Source organism: Diceros bicornis, chromosome 4, assembly GCF_020826845.1.
Source record: "Diceros bicornis minor isolate mBicDic1 chromosome 4, mDicBic1.mat.cur, whole genome shotgun sequence".
Lineage (NCBI taxonomy): Eukaryota > Metazoa > Chordata > Mammalia > Perissodactyla > Rhinocerotidae > Diceros > Diceros bicornis.
The window spans coordinates 41,607,469-41,630,345 of NC_080743.1; the positions used below are offsets into that span (position 1 = coordinate 41,607,469).

A 22,877-nucleotide genomic window follows, 5' to 3' on the forward strand; every position below is an offset into this window, starting at 1 on the left:
CTTTTCCCAGTGATATGCAAAGCTATTTTTCTTGTGTGACAAATCTCAAATATGGATGAGTCTGTTTCTGGGATATTATGTTCCATTTGTCAACTTGTCTATTTGTGTAGCAATACCACTCTCTTAATTACAAATAACAACTCTTGATATTTGATAGAGAAGGTCCCCAACTTCGTACGGCTCTTCAAGAATGTCTTGGTTATTCTTGGGCCTTCGCTCTTTGCTAAAAATTTGAAGCTCAGCTTGATAAGTTCCTCCAAAAAAAATGTAGGTTTTTTTAATTCAATGGCATTGAATCATTATTTTCAATTTGGAGAGAAGGTACATCTTTTCTGTACTGAGTCTTCTAATGAAATTTTTTAAGTTGCTCTTTTAAAAGTATTGACTGTGGTGTATTATGCTTTTTATACAGCTAACTCAAGTTTGCTAATATTTTCTTTAAAATATTTACATTTGTCATAAATGATATTGGCCTGTAATTTCCCTCTTTCATTGTTTGTCTTTGGTGTTATGATTATAATGACCCGACAGACTGGATTGGATAGTGTACTTCTACACTCTGCAAATATTTGTAGATCTGTTCTTTGGTAGTTTGTAAGAACCATCTGGGGCTCAAGTTTTCTTCATGGAAAAATTTTTAATTACTGGTGCAATATCTTTACTTTGGTACTACTGGCTATTTCTTCTTGATTTAGTTTTGGTAAAGTATATTTTTCTATAAAATCTTCTATTCCATACGTTTTCAAATTCATTGGCATAAAATTATTCATAATATTTTATTATCTTTGAAAATTTTCTGATGTGTATTTGCAACCGAATATCATTTATTTACATCTTATTTCTCTTTTTTCTTCATCAATCTCTCCAGAAGTTTGTCTTTTCCAACAACCAATGTTCAGCTTTGTCGATCCTATTACCGTCTCTCTGCTCTCTATTTCCACTGCTGTCTTAATTATCTCCTTTCTTACCTTCTTTGAGATTATTCCGGTTTCTCCCTTAAATTAGCACATTAATTTTCAGTCTTACTCTTTTTCTAATGCAAGATTTAAGGCTATAAAATTCCCCCTAAGTCACCTTAGCTATATCTCACAAGTTTTCTTTTTTTTCTTTTTTTTTTTTTTGGTGAGAAACATCAGCCCTGAGCTAACATCCATGCCAATCCGCCTCTTCTTTTGCTGAGGAAGACCGGCTCTGAGCTAACATCTATTGCCAATCGTCCTCCTGTTTCTCCCCAAAGCCCCAGTAGATAGTTGTATGTCGTAGTTGCACATCCTGCTAGTTGCTGTATGTGGGACGTGGCCTCAGCATGGCCAGAGAAGCAGTGCGTTGGTGCGCACCCAGGATCCGAACCCGGGCTGCCAGCAGCAGAGTGCGCGCACTTAACCGCTAAGCCACGGGGCCAACCCCTCACAAGTTTTAATATGTGATATTTTCATTTTTTCAAGTCAAAGTATCTTTGAATGTCTATGGATGATTTCCTCTTGATTCATGAGTTATTAAGAGTGTATACTATTTTTAAAAGCATTGGAATTTTTATAACTTATTTCTGTTATTGACTTCTAAATTAATGCACAGTGGTTGTAGAAGGTGGTCTTGGTGATACCAACTCTTTGAAATGTGTTGAGCCTGCTTTTATGGCCTACTTCATGGAATCAAATTTTTTTTTTTTTTTTTTTTTTTGAGGAAGTCAGCCCCGAGCTAACATCCAACGCCAATCCTCCTCTTTTTCTGTTGAGGAAGATTGGCCCTGGGCTAACATCCGTGCCCATCTTCCTCTACCTTATATGGGACGCCGCCACAGCATGGCTTGACAAGCGGTGCATCGGTGGGCACCGGGGATCCAAACCTGCGACCCCCGGGCCGCCGAAGCTGAAGGCACGCACTTAACGGCTACACTGGGCCGGCCCTGTGAAATCAATTTTTATACATTTTCCATATGCGCCTGAGAAAAAAAATTTTTTCTCATTTTTTGGTGCAAGGTTCTATTGTATGCCCATTAAATCAAGCTTCCTATTTATTTAAATCTTTTCTGTCTTGACTAAATTTTTTCTCTGCTTTACCTATCAAATACAGAAAGATGTTAAAATCTCTCACTGCTATGATGGATTTGTCAATTTATCCCTGGAATTCTATCAACCAGCTTAAAAATTTTATGTCTTTGTGGTGAATTTTAAAATGTGATGACACTATTTTCATTAATGTTTTTTACCTCATAATCATATTTGATATTAACTTAGCTACCCCAGCTTTCTTTTAGTTAGAAGGATTTTGTTCCACTTTTTCTTTCATCTGACAATCTGTGTTCTGACAAAATTTGTTAATTTTTATTTTGACATACATTAAAAGTCTACCATAAGTAGGCGTCATAAAAAATTTAATAGAGTTAGTTTCATGTCACTGTGAGGTTAATAATATTTTTCAATCAGTATATTTTGTCATGAAAATACCGAAATTTATATGTACCTAGCAGATTGTATACTAAACTGAGCAAGTCCTCACTGATCAGAAGTCAGTCTAACTTGCTCTTCTCCCACTTCATATCCCCCAGGAAAGATAATACCTGTATTTAACCTGCCCCATCTAAGAATGGAGGTGAAGGGAAAATAGGACCTAATTATTGCAAGGCACATTTTGGGGAGGTTTTATTGTACTTGAACTTATTTCTCCCATCTTATCTTTCACTTTCTATTTGTCTCATTAGTTCTTTGATTTTTTTTCACTTTCTTCTCTTTGTTGGATTGTCTGAATTTTGTGCTTGTTTATTTATTTTCTTATTCTATTTCTTCCCTCCCTGGTTATATACTCAATTCCTATACTTTTAATGGCTTACCATGAAATTTTGTCATGTACATATAACAAAATCTCAAGTTATTATTTGACCCCACTCTTTCGAATAAGATAAGAATCTTAGAACAGTTTAAAACAAATTATCCTCTCCTGACTTACATACTATTATTGTCTAGTATTTCAGTTGTCCTTTTTCTTAAATCCCACAAATTATTAAATTCATGGTGTTTCCAACGGACCACTCAAACAGCCCATAGACCACTAGCTAAGAAACAGACCACCAGTGGTCTAGAGGGCATCCTGAGAAACACTGCTTGAGCCATTCCCCAAATATGCTGTTCACATGCTTGCAGGTCTGCACATATTCTTTCCTCTACCTGGAATGTCCTTCCACCCACCCTCTACACTAGGAGAACTCCTACTCATTCTTCAACACATTCTTCAACATTTTCTGAGGGCACACTACTGTAAAGAGCTAGGCTTAGCACAGTTAACAAGACAGACATGGTCTGTGCCCTCAAAGCTTACAGCTTAGTGGGAAAAACAGCACTAAACATCGCATGTAATATATTCATTGAGCATTGCTAGGCATTGTTCTTAGCACTTCACATGTAGACTCATTTAATACTTAAAACAAGCCTATGTGCTTAGTATTGTCTGTATTTTATTGACAGAAAGAGGCTAAGTATTTTGTCCTAGGTCACGGGGCTACTAAGTAGAGTTAAGTATTTCAAGGTAGGCATTCTAACTTCAGAAACTATACTTCTAACCACTAAGCTATAAAAATAAGCCCATGGTTACAACCCATAAGAGCTATGAAACAGAGCAACAAGTTGTATAAATAAAGAATAACTGCTGTAAGGGGTGGGAGAGGGCTAACTTAGATAGGGTGGTAGACCTCCCTGAGATAGGATCTATAGGCTAATAAAAGATGGGGGCAGGGTTCAGTGCCTTAAGCAGTGGGAATTTCAAGTAAAAGGCTCCAAGTTGGAAAAGACTTTGGTGAATTCAAAGAACTGAAAGAAACATGGCTAGAGCATAGTCAGCAGATTTCATCCATGCCTACCTTAACTTCTTTGAAGCTACAGAAAATGGCCAGTCACTAAGAGAGCCAAAGGCAGGAATAACATAGGAAACATTTGGAATAGTCACTGTGGGAATGGAAGACAAAGGGGACCAGGAACAGAAATATACCAGGCTTCAGCCCGAAGGTCCAGTTGAGAATAAAGGCTGTACATTTTAGGGGTACTAATCTGTACATTTTCATTTTTCTCTAGAAATGTTTAATAGCCCAAGTGTTGGTACAAAGAAGGCCACTGCTAGGATGCTTCAGGATTAGGAGAAAGCAAGTAGGAGTGGAAGGAATGGGATCAAGAGGAGATGGATGGACTGGTGGAGATGAAGGGCCAGAGGTCTATAAGTCAAAAAGCAAGTACAGTGGGAGCAAGGCAGTGTAAAATCTGGAAGAAGAAGAGTCAGAAAGAAGGTAGGATACAGGTGTTTAAGACTTCAGAGGAGGAGTAGCTTCAAGTTATGATGCAATCCTGAGAGGGAGCGGGTTGTGAAGCACAATGGAGATGAAAGTCTTAAGTGCTGCAGAAGGAAAGACACACTAAAGCTAAGGGGAAAGATGAGTCACCAGCTCAAACTGAAGTTTCCTAGGACTTATGGTTAAGAAAAACGACTGTGTGACAGGTGCCAAGGTCCTCAATAAATGTGGAGAGAGAACTAGAGATAAGAAAATGAGAGGAAAGAGGGATGGACATGAAGCATAAAAGGAAAACGGATTTTTATCTGAGAGCAGAAGATAAAGATACATGCGGCACACGTATTTGGGAGAAACTGTCTATTTCAGCTACACCCCACCCATATCTTCGACTGAAAAAGTAAAACGAGGAGACTATATTTTAACCAGGTGACTCCTACCTCATACTCTGATGACCTAACCACGGCTGCTTCAACCAGCACTTTTCAGATTTCTCTCCCAAGAATTCAGGTTTGAGAGGGACACCAAAAGACAGTGAACTGGCAGAAAAGAAGCTGACATTTGGAGTATATGAGTCACACAGGGGGCTGAGCACTCAAGGGAAAGTCCATGATCTCCACTACCGAAAACTCTAATCACTTTCTGCCTTTTAAAACATGGTGAGATAATAGAAAATATATAAATTGGTCTCTGCTCCCTGTTCCTGGCACAGAGCCCCTAAAACCCTTGTAATTTCCTAGTGATAAGAACACTAGGAGCACATCTTGTTCTAATGTTTGTCTTTGACCTCACCCCTGACACAGGGCTCCTAAAACTCTTGTGACTTCCTCAATGATAAGAGCACGAGGAGCATCTTTTGTTCATTGAGGCAGCTCCGGGTGGGCTCCTGGATGGCTCCTGAACTGGGGCTGGTCACCAGAAAAACCAGGCCAGGATTAGAAGTTGGAATTTTCAGCTCCACCCCTCCACCTCTCCAGAGAGGGGTGAAGGGCTGGAAATGGAGTTAATAATTGATCACACCTATGTAAGGAAGCCTTCATAAAGATCCCAATAGCACAGGTTTCAGGGAGCTTCCAGTTTGGCAAATACATTCACACCAGGAGGGTAATGCACTCCAACTCCACAAGGACAGAAGCTCCCCTACTCGGGACCCTCCCAAACTCCACCCTGTGTATCTTTTCATCTGGCTATTTATCTGTATCTTTTATCATACTCTTTAATAAAATGGTAAATGTAAGTAAATGTTTCCCTGAGTTCTGTGAGCTGCTCTAGCAAAGTAATCCAATCTAAAAGGGGAAGGAATTGTGGGAACCTCCAATTTGAAGCCAAATCAGACAGAAGTTGTGGGTAACCTGGGGACCTACTACTTAACGATTGGCATCTGAAGTGGGATGGGAACACTCTCGTGGAACACTCTCGTGGGACTGAGCCCTTAACCTGTGGGATCTGACACTATCTCCAGGCAGACAGTGTTAGTATTGAGTTAAATTGTAGGACACCCAGCTGGCATCAAACAGAATTGCTTGTTGTGGGGATAAACCCCCACACATTTGGTGACCAGAAGTACCAGAATTGAAGTGTTATGTGTGAGTAGTAAAGGAGACACAAAGGAGGGAAAACTGAAGTTTTTCTTATACAAACATACTCTGGTATTTTTACTGAAGAAGTATAAATGCTAGTAATAATAATAATAGCCCAACGGTGCAAAAGAATATAGAATTCATTAGCCACCAGGGAAATACAAATCCAAACCATGATGAGACACCACTTCATACCCACTAAGATGGTTAAAATCAAAAGACAGAAAATAACAAAAGTCGGGCAGGACGTGGAGAAACTGAAATCTTCATACATTGCTGCTGGGATTCCAAAATGGTGCAGCCACTTTGCAAAACAGTCTGGCAGTTCTTCAAAATGTTAAACATAGAGTTATCATATAATCCAGTAATTCCATCTCTAGGTGTACACCCAAGAGAATTGAAAACATATGTCACACAAAAACTTGCACGTGAATATTCATTGAAGCATTATTCATAACAGCCAAAAAGTGGAAACAACCCAAATGCCCATCTATTGATGAATGGATAAACAAAATGTGGTATATACTTACAGTGGAATATGACTTGGTCTAAAAAAGGAATGAAGTACTGATACATGCTACAACATGGATGAATCTTGAAAACATCATGCTAAGTGAAAAAAGCCAAACATAAAAGAGCACATATTGTACAATTCTATTTTTATGAAATGTCACAGAGACAGAAAATAGATCAGTGGTTGCTGGGGGCTTGCAAGGGAGGAGTAAGAAATGACTGCTAATGGGTACAAGGTTACTTTGTAACCTTTACTTTGGCACATGAAAATGTGCCAAAATTAGATAATGGTGATGGTCACACAACTCTGTGAATATGCTAGAAACCACTGAACTGCACACTTTAAAAGAGTGAATTTTATGGTATGTAAAATATATCAATAAAGCTGTCATAAAATATTTATATATACAATTATGTAGCTACTTTTTATTATCCATCCCTCTGCATTACCCATGGTCTATTCTGGAGGTTGGGCTTGGAATTTGCATTATTCCTAAAGCTATCAGAAGGAATACAATTTCTGGCCTAAGGACCAGGGAAAAACCCTCACTTTCCTGGAAGAATGTGACTTTAGAAGCAGAATATTACATGCCCCATATCCCACTGTCAAAATGCTGTTTATCTCCTCTTCATTTTCTAGCTTTTCATTTCCTCAGGAAAGCCTTCCTCACCCAATGTTAACAACAGTAACAACCTGCCCAGCTCTGAGACCTGGGGTCTTCCTATCAAGCAGCTGCTTATAAAAGAATTCCTAAACAGAAAGAAGGAAAACGCTACTGGGGCAGATATAAAAGGAGATAAATTCAATAATAAAGCCATTTAGAAGAAACTTTTTAGATAATGTTGAAGACTAAAAACATTCACAAGAATATTAATATAATATAACAGCCCTTTTCCGTTTTCTGTTATCATTAAAAAAAAAAAAATTAGTCCCTACGGTGTGTTTGTAACAAAAGAGTCTTCAAGGGCACTTAGACTTCAGAGATTATTGCTCTATCCTGTGAAATAAAAACATTAAGTCTGTAAAGGTGTGACTTACCACACAGTGGAACTGATGACCCTGGCAATAATGTTCAAATTGGCATCTCTGTTTTCTGAAAGTTTGCATTGGTGTTTCTTTGTCAGTCAGCTAGGAGAGCTTTGGAATTTTCCTCATTTTTTTTTTTTTTTTTTTTGGTGAGGAAGAGTGGCCCTGAGCTAACACCTATGCCAATCTTCCTCTATTTTGCATGTAGGTCACCGCCACAGCACAGCTTGATAAGTGGTGTAGGTCCACGCCTGGGATCTGAACCTGCGAACCCCAGGCCACCAAAGTGGGGCATGCTGCACTTAACCACTACGCCACCAGGCTGCCCCTGGAACTTCCCTCTTATCCAGTCATGTATAGGTTAAATAATGTGATGAATCTGCTAGACTTCGTATCTTGAAACAATGAGTTCCACTATCACAATAGAAGCCAAATAGGAAAAACAGCAGCACTAAAACTCTTAGGCTCTTTCTCTACAGATTTAACACCTTCCTGCCATTCCACCTCCCCTTGAGGCCTCACAAGGGAGTCCAGTCTGAGCTTACGTTTCCCATTCCTACACTTTAGATGTATGTGTACATACAAAACAAAAAGGAAGAAAAAGGGAAGAAAGATATTGAATGTACATAATGAGGAATGGTGAGGCACAGGGAGTTGTTTTAAGCCACACTTACAAACGTAGATCTCTAATATGCAGGATATCAAAATGAAAGTCCAAAAAGTCTCAATAAGATGAAGAGCTTACCTTCGAAGAATCAACTCTGCTTGTTGTTCAGAAATAGTCAGACCTAGTATCTGGAGAGACTGGACAATTTCGGAAGCCTCAATTTTTCCTTTAAAAAAACAAGAGCATAAACTCAGACTCAGAACTGATAAGGACCTTAGTAATCACGAATTCCAAATCCCTCATTTTATAAGGGAAAGCCTTGAACTGATTAAGGCAAAATTATGAATTTAAGTGTTCTAGATTTGCTTAAATACATGTTGCAACTCAACATTTAACAAATATATTAAACAAGTATGCACACATTATTTCATTCAGAAATCATAACAGTCATGTAGGTAAATAATGATATTCCATCTAAAGAAGAGACTGAGAGCTTACGTGACCTTACCACGTAACATGAAAAGGCAGCAGAACTGAGATTCAAATCGAGATACTCTGACTTTGAGGTAAATTCAATTACGCTAGGATCTATTAATTTTAAAAGTATGTATTTCTACATTTAAATAAATGACTAGGCATTTATTATGTATAAAGATGCACTGCACTGGGTTAAAAGGAAGAAGAAAACGATTAAACGAAGCCAGAGTGTGGACCGTTCTTTCGAGAAATCTGGAAATAAAAATAAAGAAAACAGGGGGGCCAGCCCAGTGGCATAGCGGTTAAGTTTCACATACTCTGTTTTGGTGGCCCAGGATTCATGGGTTCAGATCCCGGGCGTGGACCTACACCACTCATCAAGCCATGCAATGGCAGCAAACCACATACAAAATGGAGGAGGATGGGCACAGATGTTAGCTGAGGGCCACTCTTCCTCACCAAAAAAAGAGAAAGAAAGCAGGGATAGTAGGACGATGGAAGAGGGAAAATTAGTATTATTTTTTTTTTTGGGGGGGGAGTGAGAAAGATTGGCCCTGAGCTAATATCTGCCAATCCTCCTCTTTTTGCTGAGGAAGACTGGCCCTGGGCTAACATCCATGCCCATCTTCCTCTACTTTATATGGGACGCCACCACAGCATGGCTTGACAAGCAGTGCGTCGGTGCGCGCCCAGGATCCAAACCAGCGAACCCCAGGCCACCGCAGCAGAGCGCGCGCACCGGGCCGGGCCTGGGAAAATTATTATTATTAGAGAAATTAGAGCATGTTTGTAGACAGAAGAAGAATCAGAAGAGAGGAAGAAAGAGAAAATATAAGCAATAAATGTGATCAATACTGCATTTCCCTCAAGCAGCTCACAGACTCATGAAGATCCTAAGACTAATATGCATGAAATAGGATGAAACAAAAAGTAAGAGAGGATCTGATGCCAAACCAGTATTAACAGCAAAGTTCTCCAGGAAAAGAGGAAGACAAAAATGACTGTTATTGGTGAAAGGAAAGACTTCATTCAAGAGAAGGACTTTAAGAAATGAAAGGATTTGGAGAGAATTCTCCTGGAGAGAAGAAAGGAGCAGCATGAGATCCTGGAGAATGTAAGGACAGTTAGAGGCATCAATCTGTTAGCAATGAAATTCCTTAAATACCCCTCTGAATATTCTCCTTTATAATTGTACTCTTAAAGAGAGACAGTTGATTCTCATTCATAGGAGTTACGTTCTATAATGTCACTGTTAACCAAGAATTACAGAATACTGAACCATTGTTCCTATGGGAAACATAGGGTTAGGTTCCTATGAGCCTCTGGTCACAACATTTTCATTAACCAGTCAATACAAAACTTTGTTTTATGTGTGTTTCTGTTTAAAGACACCCTATTTAACACATATCGTTGATTCATTAACATTGAACTCCCAGCCAACAGTACTATAACGCATGCCTGAATGAAGCTTATCTAACAGACGTATTTTCTTCCTAAGGCATATCACGGCCTTCTTGCATTTAGGAGTGCTAGAGAGCACTTCAGCACAATGCTTGGGAGCCATTTTAAACATCAAAATCACCAAAAACAGCACAAAAATGCAAAAAACATGGCACTAAGTCCACTGCAGAATGACACTTGTTTACAGTAGGAGAGCTAAAACAAGAAAGCAGAGCAACACAAGCAGAGCATCGTCATGTTCTAGCTCAGCTAGAAATGTGCTCATCAAGCAAATGAAATTTGTTGCTGCTCTGCACACATCCATGAATGACCGCAAAAGTGCTGCAGGTATTGATTTTGGGGTTACTTTTGGGGTTAAATTTTAGCAAGTAGGCAAATTCTCAAATACAGAATCCATGAATAATGAGGATGTGACTTTTGCTTTGTTTTAACAAAGTCTGATAAACAAAAATATGAACCTATAATGACAAATTGTTTTAAAATATACAAACAAGATAAATTAAGCGGGAAATTGTTTGCATTTACTACAAATGTATCACTAAAATTTCATCTTTAATTATTGCCTCTGGTTCATTTAGATTTTCTGAAATGGACAATTGATGTGTGCACACTTACGCACTGGGACAATCGACCTCTACTTATCTGGAAGATGATCCTGAGGCAGCTCCATCTCCCGGCTCTGCCTGACCTAAAACTATACCAACAGTCTCTGCAACTAAACTGTAGAGGATTCCAGGTGGGATGAAAGTTTGCAGGGAAGAAGTAAAGTTGATTGTAAGAACTGAATTTTGCTAGAAGATTGGACTAAAGCTAGACTTGGGGCATGTAATGTAAGGTTTACAGGAGGTAACAAATGTTCCAATAGCACTACTTTTCACTACAAGCTCAGTTCTTCCTGGCTGAGAGTCACAGACTTGAATGGATCATCAAATCCATTCAAAGGGTTTAGTTGTTTGTTTGAAGGAACTTTCCATGAATATAACAGAAGTTAATGTTCAGTATAAACCAGGGACTGGCAAACTATAATCCTCTGGCCAAATAAAGCCGGTTACCTGCTTTTGTAAATAAAGTTTTATTGGAACACAACCATGCTCATTTATTTACATATGGCTGTTTTTGCACTATGGCTGCTGAGTTAATGTTTTTGCACTAGGACAGCAGAGATGAGCAGCTGAAACTAAGACCACATGGCCCACAAAGCTAAAATATCTGGCCTTTTACAAAAAAAGTTTGCCCACCTGCGGTATAAATCATATTTTCTCTCAATCTGTTTGTTTAACTTGTTTCTTGAATAACAAGTGTGCAAATGGAATGGCCTTGACTACTCATACGTAGGGAGGGGTTTGAGGTTGCATTATAATTTTTTAAAATAAATTCTCTCTTCCTATTAAAGGTTGCCTCTGGTGATAAGGGTTTTGTAATTCCTCCCTTTCTCCTTCTGTGGCCTTTGCTTTCTGCTCTACACAACTGGGACTCGAACTCCAAGCTATGCATCTAAATAGAGAAACCATAATCCACATCAGAAGGTATATATTTAAATGTCTATCTGCTATTTTTTTCCCCTAATTTTCAGGATCAGAGAGTATCTTCTCTAAATTAATTCTTTCAAAAAGACTATCAAATGTAAAATAATCTGAAAGTTTTTTAAATTTTCAACTATATAATATGTATGCCTATATATAAACAAAAATAATCTCTCTTGCCCAGAGAGCAAGGAAACATAATTATTATTATTATTATTTGTGTGTGTGTGTGTGTGTGTGTGAGGAAGATCAGCCCTGAGCTAACGTCCGTGCTAATCCTCCTCTTTTTGCTGAGGAACACCGGCTCTGAGCTAACCTCTATTGCCAATCCTCCTCCTTTTTTTCTCCCCCAAGCCCCAGTAGATAGCTGTATGTCATAGCTGTACATCTTTCTAGTTGCTGTATGTGGGATGTGGCCTCAGCATGGCCAGAGAAGCGGTGCGTCGGTGCACGCCCGGGATCCGAACCCGGGCCACCAGTAGTGGAGCGCGCGCACTTAACCACTAAGCCACAGGGCCGGCCCCATAATTATTATTTTTAACCCATAGCTTTAAGTCAGACCAGCCTAATGTTCCACAGTTAATATTTTACAAAAAGCCCTACTCACAGTTTATAATTCAGCGGACAAAGCTATCTGTAAGTTTTCTTCACTACAAATATTATATATAAAAATCACATTACTTAAAAAGCAATTACCAACACTAGTAATGATTATCACCTAAAAAAAGAGAGACTAAATATACATTGCTTTAGACTCTTGGAAGTATGAGACGTGCTTCTTCACAGTGGGTGATTAATAGAAAATAAGACATACCATCATTATTTTTGTCCAAACTCTTAAATGCCAATTTCATTTTTTTCTCATGGTCTTTAAGGTACTTCATAAATTCTTCAAAATCCAGCTTCCCATCTTTGTTGATATCACCAGTAGAAAAAATTTTCTACAAAAAAAAATTGAGATTTTTTTATATGGGCTAAAATATTAAATTATTTGTACATATACTTCAAGCAGATTGGCTGTTTTCCTATGGATTTGATAAATCCCAAGACAGAAGACAAACATTTGACCTAGCATGAGATTTAAATGTCTACAATATTATTTTTCTCTTTGATTTCCAAAATTAAATAATCTTTTCCTAAAGATGACCTTTATAAAAAGCTGTTATATCAAACTATATCAATAGAAATCATTGCTTTTGAGAAAGAAATAAAAATCATGGTATTTGATATTACATGTAAGCCCTCTCCCACTGCCACCCAAAACATAAATAAACCTCTGCCTATTAAGACACTTGCAATCACCCATCCAAAGCTTACAAATTCTATTGGTTTGATGGTCATGCTCTTGGGAAAATAATGCCTTATTGTGGCAGGATAGTATAATGGTCAGTCCTCCATGCTCTCTCTCTTCAGAGAGAAAAAAGTCTGAAACTCATGAGATGCAACAAAAGCTTAGAGGCAAATTTATGGTTTAAAATGCATAATTAGAAAAGAAGAAAGGCTGGAAACCAATGATGAATCATTAAAGCTTACTTCAATCTCAAGAAATCAGAAAAAAATTAAACCAAAAAAAAAGTTGAAGGAAAGAAAGAAAGAGTAAAAAGTAATAAAAAAGAAAACAAATAACGCCATTGAGAGGATCAACAATATTAGAAGATGGCTCTTTGAAAAGACCAATAAAACTGATAAATGCCTGAAACTGGCAAATAACCAATGTCAGAAAGTAACAATGAAAATCACTAGACACTATAGACATTAAAGATGTTATGAACAACCTTATATCAAGAAATATGAAAATTGAGATAAAATAGACAAAAGCCTAGAAAAAAAGAACTTACCAAAAATTGGCCCAAATCAACAGAAAATTTGAGTAGTCCTATAAGTATCAAAGAAATTTAATCTGCAATTTAAAAACATTCCCATGAAAGAAAATTATAAGCAATGTCATTGGTGAAATAGATGTAAAAATCCTAAATAAAATGGTAGCAAGTCAAATCTAACAATATACAAAAGGATAATACTATATATGAAATGGATAATACTCTTACTATATAAAATAATATATATGGATGTAAAAATATATAAAATGGATAATACCACACACACACGCACAAGATGAATGTATTCCAGTAATGCTAGGTTAGGTTAACATTAAGAAAAGAAAATCTTGTAATTTACTACATTAACAGAATAAAAGAGAAAATCATAGATCATCTTAATAAATACAGAAAAAACATTTGATGGATTCAACATCATTCATGATTAAAAACTCAGAGGAAACTAGGCATAGGGTGGTGCTTCCTTAATCTGATAAAAGGTATCTACAAAGAATTCTCACCTTTTTTAAGTTAGTGTGAGAAAGATTCTCTTATCTGCCACCTAAATAGCCTTCATTCCAAAACCATCAATTATTATTTACAGTTTTAAAAGCAAATACATTTGTGTTGTGACTGAAAAATAATTATTGCTATTTAATTACCTTAACAAATTAGACTGAGGATGATTTTCATCTGGAAATTATTTCCTGATTACTCAACACATATACTGAGATTTGCATAATCCAAGAGAAAATATCATATAGCATTCTGTGGCTCCACTTACGTACTGAAGTTTCATCTAAGAAGTTTAAGTTTGGGTCAATGGAAATATCAGTGAACATTTTGAAAATCACAAATTAAAGGGCATCCCTGTCCCTATCTTTGTACAGCTTGATTTTTTTACCCATATTGCTTTAATTTTTCTTATGGTAAATAAGGACTCCCAGAATTACAATTGCCTAATGACTCCGACTTACAATAATACGAAAGACTAGGGTTTGACTTCTGAATTTTCTTGTGTATTCCTCTGTGGAAATAAATGAAGACCAATCCAATGAGAAAAGTAAAGGCTATTTAGTCTGAGCTTGCTATAGCAAGGGAGTCAGCCACTGTCGCGTGCGTTTTGGCAGGGACTCAAAGGCAGGCAGAGGAGTGGGAAAGCTTTATAGTGGAAAACAGGAGGCTTCATGTGTACCCTGAGTAGAGGCTGTTGTCCTGGGGAAGCTGTAGGCGGGCTAACTAGAAGTGGGGCATCCTGTGAATTTGGTTAGGGGTGCATATTTGGCTTTCTCTGGTTGGTCCTAAGTTGGAAGCAGGACAAAAATTAAGGTGAGCTGTCAGTTATTAATCAATTCCTAGCCATTTTGGGCTGATTGTCAGCCCAAACAGCCATAACAGAAGTTGTTGTTTAGCTTCCTAGATTGTCACTAGAGACAGCAATCTGGCTTCCTGTAAGTCTTACTTATAGCAGGCTGGTTTCCTGGGCTGTTTATTGTGGATAAGAGGTTGGTTTCCTGGGCAGGTTGCTGCAGGTTGTGGGTCAAAGTTTAGTTTTAAATATTGTCTAACCATTGTCCATTTGAATATTCAGTTTCTCACCTTTCACAGTAAAAAAACAAAATATCATTCAAAAAGCCTATTAGTTATCAGAATAAAAAATTATATCTTTTCTTTCTCATCACTATATAATGTAAGTACCATTTCTATTTTTAAAAAATCAATTGAATTCTCAATCTATATAAATGAATTTTCTACCAGGGAAGCTGGAGACAAGGGAAAAGACTCACATCAGAACTTCCTAGAGATGTCACCGTCACCTGAGGAAAGGCCACATCAGCGTTCCCCTGAAACATAAGATTCTCTGTGGTTGGTGCAGAGCCCTCCAGAGATGCCTCTTCCTTGGTTTTGATATGTAAGCCCTCATCAGTCATCACTGGGTATAAAAAGCCTTTATATGGTCACGCCATCTCTTGCCAAAAACAAAAGACGTATTTGCAAAAATTTTGTTTTGATAAGGAAGAAATGTGTTTCAAAGGATTGAACTTGTTTACGGCATAATCCAGAATTTCTTATGAAAGGTTAGTTTGTATCAAATGAACAAATACAAGTCATACTTGAAAATCTAAGTATAATCCAAGTATAAGAAAATCTAAGTACAAGTGTGAAGGACATTTAGCTTTAAAAAGAAAAACACTTGAGTTTTGGGAGCAAATTAAAAAAACCAAGTGAACTTTACAGAGATTACATTTTGAACTGTCCTGGTCCACCAACAACACCCAGGCCAGACCTCTGATGCTTCAAATGAGGAAACCAGGACACAGTGCTTGGTGTATAGAATGTGCTAAAAACATATACGATCAATGACTGAATGGATGATTAAGATAGACTCCTCAAGTTCACACAGCTAATTGGAAGAGTTTTACTAAATTTTAACATGACAGAACTCAACCAACAGTTTTTTGAGCACAAAGTACCAATTATCTGAAATAAATTCAACAGTCCTTACTCTCATGGATCTCCCAGTCTACTTGGTTAAACATCCAAAGAACAAATATAATTGGAAAGTAATAATTATATTCAACAATAATTTCCAAACAGAAAATAACTTGGAAACACAGAAAGAAATATATATCACACACTGAGAAGGAGCCTGTAATCTAGGCTGCTGGGCAAAAAGAAGGATTCGCAAAGGAACTGATGTGCGAGCTCAGTCTTTAAAAGTCTGATAATTAAGTCATGTTATGAGGAAACCTCAGCACCATTGAAATCCCAAGAGTACAAGCCATTTAGAATGCCCTCCTTCCAGGAACAGAAACCAAAATACATTAGAGAATTTCCGATTACTGTCCCACTCCCAAACACACATATAGTGATTATCCCAATTCCCCAAAATGGGGAGGGAGCATCTTTGGCCTACATGCCCATCTAGGTTACTAATAACAGGTAAGTACATTGAACAAGGTGACCCCCAAAACAAGGTTGCAGTCAACATCTCGAGAGCAATTTGAATTTGGAAGTTTTATTAGAGCCAGGAAGAAAACTGAGAAAAATGCTTGAGAAAAGTATTAGCTGTTTTGAGTTATTCTTAATATAGTAACGTTGGTAATCGACCTGAAAACTATAGTGGGGCCCAGGTCAAGCTTGGGAACGCATAAATTTGGCTTCACTCCTCTCTGCCCAAGGCCTCTTCAGGGCTGCCAGCCCCAACATCTCTCTGACCACAGCCCCACTGAGGCCCACCTTCCCTGCCTTCTGGAGCTGAATGACTCCTCTATCCCGTAGGCCTTCCTGAAACCCAAGGATGTCCAGGGTCCCCTCTTCGTTATGGTCCAGGTACCAAAAGAGTTCTTCACAGAGGCCATCCAACCCGGATGTCTCTGGCAGCAGAGCTGGTACACGCTGCAGCCCCCGTGAGTCTTCCGGAGGTGTAAGGGAGAGGGAGGAAGGGGTTATCTGCCCATCACACGTCCAGCTGGCAGAGACCTAAGATAGCAGCGTCCTCTGAGGCACCAAAGACAAAGCATCTGCGAGAGGTAACGCGCAGGAAGGGGAGGGCACATCGCAACCGCTCCAAGGCAGAGGCATATGGTTCACCAGGAGCCTCGTGCCTGCGAGCCTCGGTGAGGGCTTGGCCGGGAGGGGGAGGCCACGGCGTTCAGGCTGCGCTCCCAGGTCAGCTGATCAGACGCCCTAGTTCCCATGCCACTCAGGGGGAGCCTAGAGGGGACGACTCACGCTCTTTCCCCAGAAACTTCTGGAAAGACATCTGCACAGAACTGTCTCTAAAGGTTGAGCTTCTTTTTAGAGAAAAGTGGGTAGGGGATGTTGGGACAGGGACTGTATGTAGGGCCATAATGACTGCTGGTGAGGTCCAACATTTTTTTCAAGTTGTTTGGTCTCACCTTTCTAAGAATTCTTCTTCTAAGGTTGAAGTACTTAAGAATTGCTGTAGTGATGACTGGGAATTGGGAACCTAATGAAAAATCTGCCCACTTGAGTCTTTCCTTCTGTGATTCTCCCCCCACCTCCACCTCCAGTTCCTTATCTTCACCCAGTCACTGCAGTGGCTCCACCAGGCCTGCTCTAACCTCCAGGGTCCCAGCTCTATCCCTACAGATGTTGGCAGTGCACTTGGGAGGATAATCTCAAAATGGACAGAAGTCAGCCGGGGTCCCAGAGAGAAGTCAGGAGATACTCATAAGCAATGTCTGTGGTTTCTTCTTAATCCTCACTCTAGGAATATGTACAGGGAAGCCATAGAGGGCTCTGGCTTCCCTATACACATACCTATGGTCCCTTATCCTGCTCCACTGGAAACTTAGAAGTATAGTTTCAGAGTAAAAACTTCACTTTTTTATGTCATTTATTTTCCTAACTATGGAGTACTCTTTAAAATTCATGTAGAGCAACAAGAACTCTCATTCCTTGCTGGTGGGAATGCAAAATGGTACAGCCACCTTGGAATATAGTTTGGCCAGTTTCTTACAAAACTAAACACTCTCTTACGATACAATCCAGCAGTCACGCTCTTTGGTATCTAACCAAAAGAACTGAAATTTATGTCCACACAAAATCCTGCACACAGGTGTTTATAGCAGCTTTATTCATAATTGCCAAAATTTGGAAACAACCAAGATGTCCTTCAGTAGGTAAATGGATAAATAAACTGTGGTACATCCAAACAATGGAATATCATTCAGCACTAAAAAGAAATGAGCTATCAAGACATGAAGAGACACAGAGTAACCTTAAATGCATATTACTAAGTGAAAGAAGCCAATCTGAAAAGGCTACATACCATATGATTCTAGCTGTGTGACATTCTGGAAAAGGAAAAACCATGGAGACAATAAAAAGATCAGTGGTTGCCATGGGGTTGGAGGAATAGATGGAAGGATGAATAGGCAGAGCACTACATGCCTATAAAAATAGGAAGAGGATTTTTAGGGCAGTGAAAATACTCTGTGTGGTACTGTAAAGATGGATACATGCCATTGTACAATACCAAGAGTGAACTCTAAGGTAAACTATGGACTGTGGATGATAATGATGCATCAATGTAGGTTTATCAGTTGTAACAAATGTACCACTCTGGTGCCAGATGTTGATAATGCATGTGTAGGGACGGGGAGAGATGGGAAATCTCTATACCTTCCTCTTAATTTTGCTGTGAAACTAAAACTGCTCCAAAAAAATTCTTTTTAAAAAATTCATAAAGAAGATTTAATCAAGCCATTATCTGTTAGCTTCTGCTCTATTCACTCATCACGTCAAGTACTGACAACACAGAGAGGACCATCACATGTCCTTGAAATACCCATGGGCTTACCTTTAGGATGAGGTTGCACCACGGTTGGTCATAAGTAATACTGTAGGCTTCACAATAAACATTTCCCCCCAGAGCTGTTGAGCAATGGTAAACTCTAATTCTGTTTCACAAGATGTGCTGTGGTCCAATCAAGAATGAATTCTCCCACAAAAGAGAATTTTACAGTCCTTCCCTGTGCACTGCAGAGAATGCAAGTAGACACAAAGAGTCACAGAGCACAGACATCCTGGAAGGGCACAAGAGTCTCTAGGACCAAGTAGAAAAGACAGAAGTCATGGGCAGTGTAATAAGAAAAAGAGACAGCATTTTACAGAACTGATAGGAGAGAACAAAACAGAGTTGATAGTCTCATCTAATAAAAAGGCAACTATTTTTGTTGAATAGTTCCTTCCACTTTTTGAAATTATCCTGTTCGTTATTTGCTTATTAATTATTCCACCCAAGACACACATGCCTCCTATAAGGAAAGTTTTGAGAACACAGTTGAGGGACCCGGACTACCTTGTTCACCACTATCCCCAGTTCACTGAACAGTGTCTGGCATTATTCAAAAACATTAATTGAATGAATTTAATATTTGTGTTAGCTATCAGGTAGCTCTTACCATTCCTAGTTTCCAGCCATTAAATAGCTTACCCAAGGTCACAAGTGTAGCAAATGGTGAAAACCTTTGAACCCTGGTCTAACTGATTCCACAGTCCATAATAATAACCAGTACACATACTGCACCAGTTAATGTAGTAGATACAATGGTCCACATTTCAGAGTAAGGCTTCAAACTTTCTCAACAAATCCCTTTGTTGTGTTCACAGATCCTGTCAAATATAGACATCTTCATGGATTCTATGTGACCCTCAAAAAAATAAGATTATGAACTCAGAGTGGTCAAAAGAAGTTAAGCAGTACCCTTATGGAATGTTGCCTTGTGGAAGCTTATTTATTTCTAAATGTCTTCACTGGAATGTTGACAAAGGAAATAACTCTGGGCTAGGGCAAAATTATAAATGTGAGCTGAGGCCTTAAACAATGGGTAATAATTTACCAGGCAGAAAATTAGGAGTGAGAGCAATACCAAGCAGAGAGAAGAAAATAAAGGGATAAATGTATATGGTGGCCCAGTCAGAGATATAGAATATCGAGAGCCTGGGAAGGAGATTGAAAAGGCAGACTGCTACCAAGATAGAAAGGGTATTTTACACCTTACTAAGGAATTCTTCCTTTTTTTTCATTCTTTCCAAAATAAAGAACCTCAAAGAAGGGATAACATCAGATTTTAGAAGATAAGTCAGGAGAAAACACAAAAGATATAGATGTTATATATTTTAGAACATTGGACATAAATGTAGCTGGAATTCCATTGTTTTTCTTATACCATAATCTTCCAGCTATGATGCCTTAAAATCTACCTCTATGACTTCTGCATCAGATTTCCTTTAGTAATGAAGTTTCTGACAACTGAAACGCTAATGAAATAAATCCTCCTTGTTAACAGAAGAATTATCTCCTGGAGTGAAACTCCTCTGAAAAGAAATTCTATTCAAAGCAATAAACACTTGCTAATGTACTGTTTTTTTTGTATGTGACTCTATTCCATCTGTAGTTGTAAATATAAAATTTGAAGGCAGAGAATCAAAAAATCATAGAATATAAGAGATAGAAGAGCCCTTAAATCAAGTTACCCAGCCTAATTATTCCTCTGACACTGCCTACTCATTCAGCATATACTTGATATGTTACCCATGGGGACAGAGGGTCCCCAAGGAGCTTGCCATCTAGGTACATGTGATATAATTTTTTTTTTTTTTTGGTGAGGAAGATTGGCCCTTGAGCTAACATCTGTGCCAGTCTTTCTCTATTTTGTACATGGGATGCTGCCATAGCATGGCTTGATGAATGGTGCATAGGTCTGTGCCCAGGATCCGAACCTGCAAACCCCAGGCCGCTGAAGCACAGTGCACAAACTTAATCACTGTGCCACCAGGCCACCCCCTGTGATATCATATTTTAAAGGTTTTTTTACATGAATTTTCGTATCCAGTCACATGTGATCTTGATAATCTCCATCAGGAGGCAGGGAAGATATTTGCATTTTAAGAATAAGGAAAGTAAAGCAAGGGGTCAAATGACTTGACCAAGGTTATGTGGTCAATTCACACCAAGTATGGAACTCTTTGAGCATGCTGCCTCCCTTCTTGCTCTTGGTAATCCTCTCAGCTGTAAGAATCCTCTGCCCCTTATGATTCTAAGTCTCACCTAAGAAAGGTACAGTAGGCGTTTGGGCCTGTGAAAATATGGCAAACAACTTAGTTTTTAAATTTCCTATAAAATTGCAGGCTAACTGAACATTTGTTAAATCATCCAGCTCTGAACTTGGGTACAGGAATACCTTCACACACTACAAAACCTGTCCCCCTGTCTCCTCCACATATTAATAAAAGAGTTCCCACTAAAATGATGCCAAGATTCAAGAAGGAAGAAAAATATCTGCAAAATCCTATTGGACAAGATCCCCTTTTCCATGATATCCCCTTAATTCTAAATCTGGATTTTTTTTGGGGGGTGGGCCTACACTGTTCCAAAGTCTTCCAAGCCTAAACTGAAACAAAATAAGCATCCTTCCAGCTAAAACTGCTGACTTCGCAATTGGTTTATTTTCCTCATGATTTCCATTGCGGTAAATTAAAATTCAAATTATTTCCTCTACTCTTTAATGTCCTGATTTTTTTTTTCCTCAGAGCACCTCAAATGACATCCAAACATTGGGACTGTTTTTTAGAATGTTCTAATGTGCTCTTTGATAAAAACCAAAAAACGAGGAGGAGGAGGAGAAAAAATAGAAAATACTCTAAAAATCAGATTGGATTACTTGATAATTATGGGAAAACTAGTAATGACTACTGTATCCCCTTGTTCCTCATACTACAGTCTACTCTTATTCCATATTCTCACATTCCTGAGTCCTGGGAGAACTTAATGTGAATTTTCTCTTTTCTAAAACTCTAATTTCATAATGAGGAGATTTGGAAACACATGGAAAAGAGAGGTCATATTAGAAGAAACCATAGCAATTTCACTTCCAGAATTTCAGTTCTTAATTTTGTCTCAGGACTTGCCTTGAAGTCTTTTCCTTCCCTGGATAATTCTGGAACACTTAGTAATGGTTAATTATTTATTCCTTATGCATATTTTCTACATTCTACTCTTATATTCCACATTCTTTCCATCTAAGGCTGAAGGAACTTTAACAAAAATCTGTGCTCTTCAAATGCTGAATTCATTACAAAAGCTTGGAAACATGGAAAGAAGATCAAATCAGATGGAAATTTATAGAAATTTCAAGTTGAGTATTTATTTTAGATGCAAACTACTATCTTGAAATCTTCTCTTGAAGAGTCATCCCATAGTTCTCATTTCTAGATACTCAGGTAGATAATCTCCCTAATCCTTGACATTACACAAACCCTTGACCTTTGCCTCTGAAATTTTCTCACATAAAAACTGACCGTGTAATCCTAATTCCAAGTATTTGATTGGCTCCTATTTCCCAGGCTTGCCTCAACACCTTCTCTTCCTCCATCTATTTTCCGCACAGCCACCAGAGTGATCTCCCTAAATCATAAGTCTGCCTCTGTCCCTCTCTTGCTTAAAACCTCCCAAGGGCTCCCATCACTCATATAAGAAAAATCCAAACCACCCAGCAGGTCCACAATGCCTTTCATGATCTGGCCCTTGCCTGCCCCTGATATGACACTATTCCTCAAGAAGACCAATTGGTCACCAGGTGGAAAGTCAGTTATATTGGGTGCCTCCTGTCCTGGAAGGGGCACTGGGTCCTCCTCACAGGAATAGATACCTCTTCCAGGTAGGGGTTTCCATTTCCTGCCCACAAAGACTCAGCGCCACTATCTGGGGGCTTATGGAATGCCTGATCTACAGGCATGAAATCCCCACATAACATAGCATCTGACCAGGGTGTCTGCTTCATAGTGAAAGAGGTGTGGGAGTAGGCCCAGGACCAAGGGATCCACTGGCCATATCACATACCCCTGAAAGCACGGCTGAAGCACCACCTAGGAGACAACATTTGGCAAAGATGGGTTGCCACCCTTTGGGATGCAGTATATGCATGAAATCAGAGACTTCTGTATGCCTCTGTGCCCCCAACAGGAAGAATACATGAGTCCAGGAACCAAAAGGTGGAAGCAGGAGTGGTCCCCTTACTATCACTCCCAGTGACCCACTGGGGGACTTTTTGTTTCCTGTCCCCACA

General features: G+C 38.8%; 1 protein-coding gene across 1 annotated transcript in view; it reads right to left on the reverse strand.

The window, feature by feature from the left end:
* The window catches only part of SLC25A24 (solute carrier family 25 member 24), a 50,074-nt gene that overhangs the window by 22,440 nt on the left and 4,757 nt on the right, over positions 1 to 22,877 (reverse strand). Inside the window, exons 2-3 of the mRNA XM_058538665.1 lie at positions 12,276 to 12,402; positions 8,139 to 8,226 (exon numbers count right to left, since the gene is read on the reverse strand). Of these exons, the coding sequence (XP_058394648.1) occupies positions 8,139 to 8,226; positions 12,276 to 12,402 (215 nt within the window). The remainder of the gene's footprint in view (positions 1 to 8,138; positions 8,227 to 12,275; positions 12,403 to 22,877) is intronic.